The sequence below is a fragment of the Theobroma umbraticum genome, unplaced genomic scaffold, assembly GCF_002168275.2.
Source record: "Theobroma umbraticum cultivar Fairchild unplaced genomic scaffold, ASM216827v3 scaffold_30.0, whole genome shotgun sequence".
NCBI classification, from domain to species: Eukaryota; Viridiplantae; Streptophyta; class Magnoliopsida; order Malvales; family Malvaceae; genus Theobroma; species Theobroma umbraticum.
The window spans coordinates 5,190,792-5,199,905 of record NW_018397254.1 but is presented as its reverse complement, the minus strand read 5'-3'; the positions used below and the strand labels follow the sequence as shown (position 1 = coordinate 5,199,905).

The 9,114-nt window shown below is 35.8% G+C and overlaps 1 protein-coding gene across 3 annotated transcripts in view; it reads right to left on the bottom strand.

Annotated features, from left to right (window-relative positions):
* Nucleotides 1–6: 6 nt before the first annotated feature.
* The window catches only part of LOC110409597 (ARM repeat superfamily protein), a 16,735-nt gene continuing 7,627 nt past the window's right edge, over nucleotides 7–9,114 (bottom strand). The window contains exons 15-27 of one of the 3 annotated variants that reach the window (XM_021418998.1): nucleotides 7,949–8,131; nucleotides 7,286–7,519; nucleotides 6,409–6,504; nucleotides 6,189–6,283; nucleotides 6,013–6,076; nucleotides 5,861–5,918; nucleotides 5,041–5,114; nucleotides 3,827–4,078; nucleotides 3,632–3,705; nucleotides 2,357–2,463; nucleotides 2,025–2,143; nucleotides 1,613–1,690; nucleotides 7–311 (exon numbers count right to left, since the gene is read on the bottom strand). In XM_021418998.1, the coding sequence (XP_021274673.1) occupies nucleotides 102–311; nucleotides 1,613–1,690; nucleotides 2,025–2,143; nucleotides 2,357–2,463; nucleotides 3,632–3,705; nucleotides 3,827–4,078; nucleotides 5,041–5,114; nucleotides 5,861–5,918; nucleotides 6,013–6,076; nucleotides 6,189–6,283; nucleotides 6,409–6,504; nucleotides 7,286–7,519; nucleotides 7,949–8,131 (1,644 nt within the window). In that variant the 3' untranslated portion in view covers nucleotides 7–101. Of the gene's footprint in view, nucleotides 312–1,612; nucleotides 1,691–2,024; nucleotides 2,144–2,349; nucleotides 2,464–3,631; nucleotides 3,706–3,826; nucleotides 4,079–4,656; nucleotides 4,785–5,040; nucleotides 5,115–5,860; nucleotides 5,919–6,012; nucleotides 6,077–6,188; nucleotides 6,284–6,408; nucleotides 6,505–7,285; nucleotides 7,520–7,948; nucleotides 8,132–9,114 lie in introns of those variants that run through there. The other 2 variants (XR_002444587.2, XM_021419009.2) reach the window with 2 other exon arrangements.

Here is a 9,114-nt window from a genome sequence, read left to right as displayed (position 1 = left end):
TCAAAAAGTTAATTCCTGAGGAACTTGAACCATAATTACCCGATATAACAACACAAACATAATCAGCCGAAGCAAAATGAAGATGGCTGATTATGATACCATCAGGATATGCTACTGACCAGCTTCTTGAATTTCTGAGAAATTGTGTGCTGGTTCTTGCTTTCATAAACTTCAATTAATGCTTGTATAGCTTTGGATATCATCGCTTTCTTTTGGTTGCCAATAGAATCACTTTCAACCTCAGGCTGAGCACCTGTCTTCCTCAGTGAGGAGCATAGCATCTTAAACCAGTCCTCCAAAAAAGATGCTTTCTGTCACACAAGATGAGGATAAGCCAGATTAGAATAAAGTGCCAGTATTTGATTTTGAAGAAGCAATGTTCTTAGCAGTTAAATGCAAAAATTTTACAAATATTGGCCATCCATTATAGTGGGCCCTACATGCGACCCATGGGACCACATATCCAAAAATGACAAGGACTCCTTTATTGCAAGCTTCCAGTTATGGGGGATATGGTCAACCAAAAAAGGCACATTTATAATCAATTTAAAGCAGAGGTGGCATCTGGGCACGTTAGGTCATTTCAAGTTACATTATATTCAGATCATTGACTTTAGCATCAGTTTTGGTTCAGACAGGTTGGCCGGTCTCCCAGGTTCCAGTTAAAATTTTACTTTGCCAGAGATAGCAATTGAGTTTTGGTCAAGGTTGGATTCATGCTTTAGTTCGGGTTATTGACATTTTTCAGTAATTCAGGTGGTTTCCAGGTGGATTTGTCAGGTCAGCTTACGCCACCTCTACTTTATAGCAAGTTAGATAAAAGCCAAGAAGATACACATGGACCATCATTTTTCAGAATGTTATTATATTTGCAAGCACTTAAACATGATGACATGGCAAGGACAATATATTATGCACATTAATTAGATAACAATTGCTATTTTTCAGCAAGGATCAGAAACATCCATGAGCAATTCTAAAAAAAGAAGAAGTATATAAAATGAAAAACAGTTCCATAAAAGCAATCACTAAAGAAGCTGGGTATAATGTTTATCTAATGTCAACACTCAGGCTACAATGGTAACAAATTTACAAAATCTCCAAACAAACCAAAAATCATACAAATTCTAGCCTGCAAAATTGTTTATAAACACATTTCTCTAATAGGAATTCTACACTTGTCCGACAAAACCTCTAAGTTCCTAAAATATTCATGTGTTTAAGAGTGGCAAGCTCAAGCAAAATGCTGACATAACGATTTGCCAAATTTATTAAGAAAACCTCTGCTCCTAATGCTTAAAAGTTAATATCCAACAGAAACTTTGTTAGGTCAAAGCTTCAAGTTTACGAAGGTCTATGTGGTTGTTTTAAATTTTGAAAAATTTTCACTCCATCCTAAGTGCTAGAGCTCTAAAGCTCAATCCAGATCACTCCTTCAAAAACCAACCTTGATGAGACCAAGCATTTCAAAGTGTCACCTTTTTCCTTTTTGAAAGTGAGAAATCATCAATAGTAACAATGAAAACTACATGACAGACATGACTGCATACAAAGGTTCATTGAATGCATTCATAGCATTTGTGAACATCAAATAAGGTTGGTTAATGCTTACTTTGATGAGAAAATCTTTCAGAGGTTGGTGATCTGTTGCTGAAGCAAGGCTAAGGACATGCAACATGGTTGAAGTTATCTGCAAGAGGAAAAGAAAATCCAATTCATGATTAGACATGGTTGTCTTATTCAACTTGGACCACAACAAAAACCTTTTTCTGAAAATAATTAGTTTAAATGATGTAATTTATTCTAAATTTGTCATGAAACTTCAGATTCACAGGAATCCGTATGGCTATGCAAATTTCTTCTCATAATTTCACTTGATGAAAGACCATATCATCCACTGACCTGGATTAGATAATAAGCATTTGTTTAACAAGTGAGGAAAACTCTAAGCTGAGTTCTATCATTTCAAAAGACTAAGATGTGTTCTATCATTTCAAAAGACTTTCTCATATGCACAAAATAACCTGCTTCTCAAGCGCAATCCTATATTTGAAACTTGAAGGCACTGAAATTTGGTCTGAACCTAGACTCTCCACTACATGCTCCAGACCTTGGATGATGTCTGGGAAAGATTTCCCATAATCTGCATCAAACAAAATGGAAACAAAGTGAGCAATGTCACAAATCCAGCTTTAAACTTTCAAAGAATATGAACTATTCTGACAAAATGGTCCCAGTCAACAAGTCTAAGATTAAGCGTAAATAATGATTGAAGAACCCATTATTGATTTCAAGGCAAAACAAAACCACAATTGCATCATAACCATGATAAACAGTAAATAGTCCTACCACTCACCAAGTGCTGATGCTGGCACAGCCAATGCAGCAGCAGCTTGTATCCTGATCTTGAAGTTCGAAGAATCGCGTAGTAGTAATAGAAGAATACCAAAAACTGATGGAGCCCTGGCAAAAATGTGTACACGCATAGTTACAAATATATCTCAATTAAGTATCACAAATTGTAAATGGAAAACAAGTTGCTGATATAAACAAAACATGTGAAGTGATCTAGGAACTAATTGACTCAAATAGTTTGCAAGACCTTCAAATTTTTAGCAGAAAATATATTAACAGCAAAGTGTTTTTACTGATGAAACCAAAAGAGAACATGAAATATTTCTTACAGGGTTTGCAGACAGTAATTATATATTTATATGTGTAGAGGCAACAAAGAGTGAGGATTCTATGATTATCACTTATGACTGGATATATTCATGATAGGCACCAAGGAATCCTTGTACAGGTCTAAGTGTCAATTTTGTTTTTTGGTTGCTCACCTCTTTTAAGCATCCATTATCATGCACAACAAGTAAACATTCACAAACGCTCAAGTTAGATGCCGGAAAACATAACTTAGCACATAAACTCAAGCTAGCATGACTGTACAAATTACAAAGCTTTAAAACCTAAACATACAAATGTAAACCAAAAAATTTACGACATTTCTTTTCAATTTTATTAAAATTAATAGGCTAGATTAAAAACAAAGTAAATGAAATCCTTTTCTTTTCCTATTTTAAGGGAAAAATAATTATAAGACAAGATATTTCATTTCTTCAGAAGAGGGATTGAGGGGTTTACTTGTAGTTGTTTAGAAATGGAAAAAAAAAAAAGTTTAATAGTGAACATTTTGCCGCAGGTAGAGAGCATACCAAATAGCAGGTTTCTATTTCCATTTACAAAATACAAGCATAGATAATTATTGGGGAGCCAAGCTACTTTCTATCCTTGATCATCATTCAAAACACAGGGTTACCAGCTGCAAAACAAAGAAAACAATTCTGCAACTTCCTCCTCTGATCTAACTGGAATGTGGACGTTTTTACATCTAGGTTTGCCTAATCCCATGACAATGAACACTGAGGCCAGAGTACGTTTGGACTTTCCTTACACATGCCCTAGCTACGTAAGATAAAATTGCTAACTCATAATTTATCCAACCATTTTGTTTTGATCAACTTATGATTATTGTAAACAACAATATAGATCAAACTGTTTAGTAAAGAGTAGGCAAACATATAGGGGCAGTATTTGCAAGAATGTAAGCATGAAGAATTTAGCATCATTATACCAATCCATATCTTGCAGTTGTATTGTCCTATTCAAAAACAGGTTGCTCAGTGCGTGACAGACATTCCATTGAACCTGGCGGATGTAACGTCAGAGTCATGTACAGGGCATAGTTAAACTAACATTCAAAAAAGATTATACGCTCACACCAAGTTGAACTCAATGCTGTCCAGAAAACTACAATGCAAAATGATACCTTAACATTTCCAGTTGTAACACAAGAAATAAATGCTTGCACCATACTGTCCAGCCGATGCAAATCCTTCAATGATGCTGGGTCATCTCCATCAAAAGCTTTGGGATCACTTCTTGCTGACAACATAATAACATTGTTGGAAGTAGAAGAAAATCCTGTATTCACCACAGGCTTATTATGCACACATGTTGAACTTGAATATCTGACAAATCTTGCAAGATTTCCCAGAGCCCTCACAGCATTTGATTTGATCTAATAGAAAGAAAAAGAAAAAGAGATAAAAGCTGATAAAGTGGCTAATTGATGTACTAAGAGGATAATTACAATCTCTTCAAGAATACAAGAACTTCATAAACTATCACTTTGCTGAGCATTATCTAGTAATTACCAAAACCAAGTAAAACCTAGCTTCTGAGAACACAGGATGCTGAAATTAATTAGTGAAAATATATGAAACCTAGAGCAGCAGGTTTAGCAGTCTGCCATCATGGAAAAGGCTAAACACTTGATATAAACCATGATATATAATAAACATATATTTAGACTGTTAAATAGATAGTTCAATGAAACATATATTCTAGGACACTATCTAGACAACCTTGACAATAGCATTTCAATTGTTCTTGGGCTAATATAAAGAAATCCAAAAAAAATGATTCATAATTAGCCGACCCTACAGGTTTAAGAATCAAGTTTATTAAGAATAATTTTCACTAACAACAAATCAATATTTACATAAATGGCATCAAGATGAAATTAAGAGATGATGTAAAAGCAACAGAAGATTAGATCCAAAACTAATACATATACATACATACATCTATACCCACCTGCACCCTATATATTTTCCAATTTGGTAAAAGGAGGGACACCCTGCCCTTCCCTTATTCTCCACCCATCTTCTCCCTTCTCTTGTGATTGAGTACATTACCCAATTGAACTTCTGGCAGATATAAAGCTAGAGCAAGAAAACTCATGAAAGCATAGATATATTCTAAGAACCGAAATACCTCTATCCTAAAAACTGAAATAACTCACAAACCTACAAGATTTCTGGAACAGACACAAGAAGTTGTCAACAACAGCTCAAGCATACACAGCAAAGAAGGCAAAAAGTGTACATCAAATTCCTATCTCATAACACCTACAAGTTATCTTTCACACCAATCTCCCATAAATTATAAAAGGTTATAAATGCCTACGAACATATATACCTTGTCCCCATCCTTCGTTAGATGCAAAGCACACTCAGTTAACAACTCCACTAATTGCGAGTTTTTGTCTGAATCTGTAACAGTGTCCAGAAAAAGATAATTAGATACTTGCAACAACCATAGCTATCATTATCGTACAATACGCGATACATATTGTGCAATGCAATACTAGTAAAAAACGATACGTATCTACAGCTGTATCGCATTGATCAAGTATTGAAAGTGTATCTTAAGATACGCGATACATATCTTAAAATAAGGGCGTATCGTACGATATAGTCGATACACTTTTAATAAACTTAATAATTTTTATTATTTTTTTTGAGTTGAAACATGAAATTATATTTTATGAGTTTCAATCTTTAGATTTTAAACAAAAAAATACTAAAAAAATTGAATTCCCTTTTAATTTCAACATGATAAATGTTTTTTAATTTTTAATTAATAACTTAATATGAAAAAATATATATTTTATTTAAAAATCTATATTATTAAAGAATATGTTGAAAGTTTAAATTAAAAAAAAATCACCTTTTCAATTTTTGCCCTATAATCTTCAGTTCTGACAAAAAAATAATATTTTTCAATTTTTCTTTATTTTATATGTATACATATTATTTATAATTAATTTTAAAATTTTTTACCATATCTTGCAATATGACACGATACCCAATACTAAAAAAAAAAAGATTTTGATACACGTTTTTTATCATGATTTAACAACTATGGCAACAACATTAGCATCAAATATAGCAAATTCAAAAATAATTCTATCAAGCCAGAAAGCCACCTATAGACTGTTTTAAAGGAAAATCATTACCAAAGTGACGGAAAGAATCACATATGTTCGCCAAAGCCCAAGAGGCTGGTATTCGCACCTACAAAAGTATTCATAAGTGATATTTACATTTGAATAAATAATTATCTAAATGCCCCTTTAAGATCTAACTCAAGAACAGTACGAAAATATACCGAGACCACCGGATCACGAGTGTTACTCTCAACAGCATGGATAAACTTGCCAAGGATCTCTGCACTAAATAGTTTAGGCTCTTCATAAACTTTTCATTCATGATTTTTACACATATTCAACCAATTAAAAGATCATAAGCACTTTTATAGATCGTTTAGCAACATCATAGAATCACCTCTCAGAAATTTTCTGGAAACATGAAACAACACCAATTGCTCGACAAGCAGCCGACCTGACTGAAGGAACCTCATCATGCATAGCAGCACTGATCTACAATGTTTTTGTTTTCCCAAACATAAAACAAGGAGAATTTGGAGTAAACATTAGGTAAGTTCACCACAAAAAGGAAAAGGAAAAAAAGGTAAGGCTTGAATTAATGATATATAAGGACTTACTAAAGAAGAAACAACAAATTCCTGATTTCCCTTTGGAAGAGTGAAGAATACAGAGGAAGTGATTCCAGCAAAACAAGTTACTGATGCAGTTCGAACCTTCCAGAGGAAAGCAGCAGCTCAGTGTAATATACAGTAATAATAGAACACTTAGAATCTTGTAATAAGATTACTTACCACCTTGAATACGATTGAAAGAGATAATAATCACAATGTAAAAAGTGAAACCCCGAGTTTCATCTAACTCTTTGATATTCTTCATAAAAAAATGCAAATTAATTTTGAGTCCAAAATTGATTCCAATTTGGATGGTGTTTACCAGATAGGGAATTCAAAAAATGACAGACAACAACAAGTTTATCCCTACAGAGTTTACAATCACGTGCTTTAACCCTAAAAAGTGTAGCTTTCACAAACAAGTTTCTGATGCTTAAACAGTTAAACTTCACTACTTCACCAATTAAAATGTTGCTATTACACATAGCACCATCGGCCATCCACACTAAATCAACCAGATAATCCTTACGCTTCTCCTAGAGTTGCCTGAAAGTTCAGAATTTTCATAGTCAAATGCAATTCCGTCCAACATTATGGTGTGTTAGCTTTATTTGTTTAGCTACTCAGAATTAGGAGGATCCTTTACTCATTGACATAATTGGGCTACCAGAAGTAAAGATTCATAGGAGAATTGCCACATCCACCTCTAATTGCATATAGAAGAACAAGAACAAAAACAAAATAATGATGGTTATGATGATAATAGGAATAGAAAGAAAAAAAAAAATCAAGGGAAGGCAATAAACTTAGCTTTGAATAAGCCTTAGTCCACAGGCATGTCAGTAGTTAGGAAACTAAAGAAAAGGGTTAAAAAATAACTAACCATTGCAGAAGCATGCCATAGAATGAGAGGCATGTGCTTCTCAATTGTCTCAGCCCATTGCTCAATTCCTGATGGATTAGTATCTTCCACACTCTGAGGTGCATATGATGGAGCTGATGATATTTTCTTAATCCTTATGCAATCAGAAGTAAATGGGGTATCCAAAAATTTTTCATCTGAAAGATCCTCAGTTCCTTTGAATCCTGATATTGCACGAAGGCATTCATCCCAAACCTGAAGAATAAAATAACATCAAAAGTTATGAATCAAGTGTCAAGTCTAACGAGGAGAAAGAACTAAATCAGAATGAAAACTTGCACACACAACTACCACATGGAGAAGGGCATCTTGCCCTATTAGGTACAAAGCTCATGACATAGTATGAAAAACTGAAAACTCCCTAATATCTAATATATCTAATATCACTGACAAGAAGAATCTGCCAGCCTTCCACATGTTTGGTGCACAGGATGTGTTTCTGGAGTTTTCAGACCATCGAAATCCTAAGGAACCACAACAAAAATGATACTAATGCCTTTGAAGGGTATATTCAAAGGGATCTACTCTGAACTGTCACTTGATCACAAAGATTATGTTGACAAACATACAATAAGACATAAATTAAAAATTAAAAAAAAAACGATATGACAATGGATATCTTACCTTTATAGCAGAGGTAACAATTTTTTCCCCAACAAACAAAACAGTGTTTCCAGCTTGTTCCTTCCAGGTCTTTGCTGGAATTTCTGCAGAAGCTTCTCTCAGAAATTTGTGAACAATGGCAGAAATTTGTCCCCAACATGCTAGCATTAAGTCTGGGTAATTGTGTATCAAAGCTCTAAGGGCCTGGAACACGTCATGCATATATCACTACGTGTAGAACAGGTATTCTCAATTTAAAATACTGAAGAAGTATTCTGAAAATCTCAATTGAATACACTCAATTCTCAAGTTTAAATATCAAAAGGTCAAAAATCAAAACCTAAATGCCAAGTTTAACATAACATAGGAAAATAAAGCCCACTTAAATACCAAGCAAGGTAAAAAAAAAAAAAAACAAACCCAACAAACAAGCCCACAGAATAGATTAAATCCTAGTTACTAAATTTATGCCTAGAAGAGACATTCTTCCAAAACTTGCAATAATAATCTCCATTATATGCTTCTCCAAACACAGCATTGTGTCACGGACCGCAGCTCAGCGTATTAGAGGTGGCCTAAGGGTATTCCGAAGTGCCGGTATGTGGGAGAGTACTGCTGGGAGAGAACCCCCACTGGATAACGAAAGGCAAGTGCAGGGTGCCAGCAGGGGCGCACAGCACAAGCCCCTGGGCGAGCCAGCCTGCACAGAGCCAGGTAGACTGCGCGCAGGTGCCCCAGCCTGCACAGCAGGGGTGCGTGGCACGCCGACCCGCACGGCATGGGTACGCGGCATGCAGGCCAGGGGCCCCTAGCCCAGCAGGGGTACACGCCACGCTGGGGCGCACAGCATTGGCTCAAGGTACGCAGGCTCGGGGCCCGCCGGCCCAACAGGAGTGCGCGGCACGGAGGATGGCACGGTAGGGGCGCGGCACGCAGGCCCGCACAACGCCCAGACAGACTGCCTGCGCACGGCCCCTGCGCACCAGCCCGCCAACGCCCAGGCACACAGCCTGTGCGCAGCCCAGACCCATCAAGGGGCCCAAGATGGTGCCGGCCCACGAGACCTACTCTTTTGATGTATTGAGCTACTAGAAATTTTAGCTTCCCTCCTAAATATTTTAGAGAAAAATATTTGGGGAAAATTGGCTATAAATAACCCCTTGTACTTTGTGTAGTTCATTCAATTC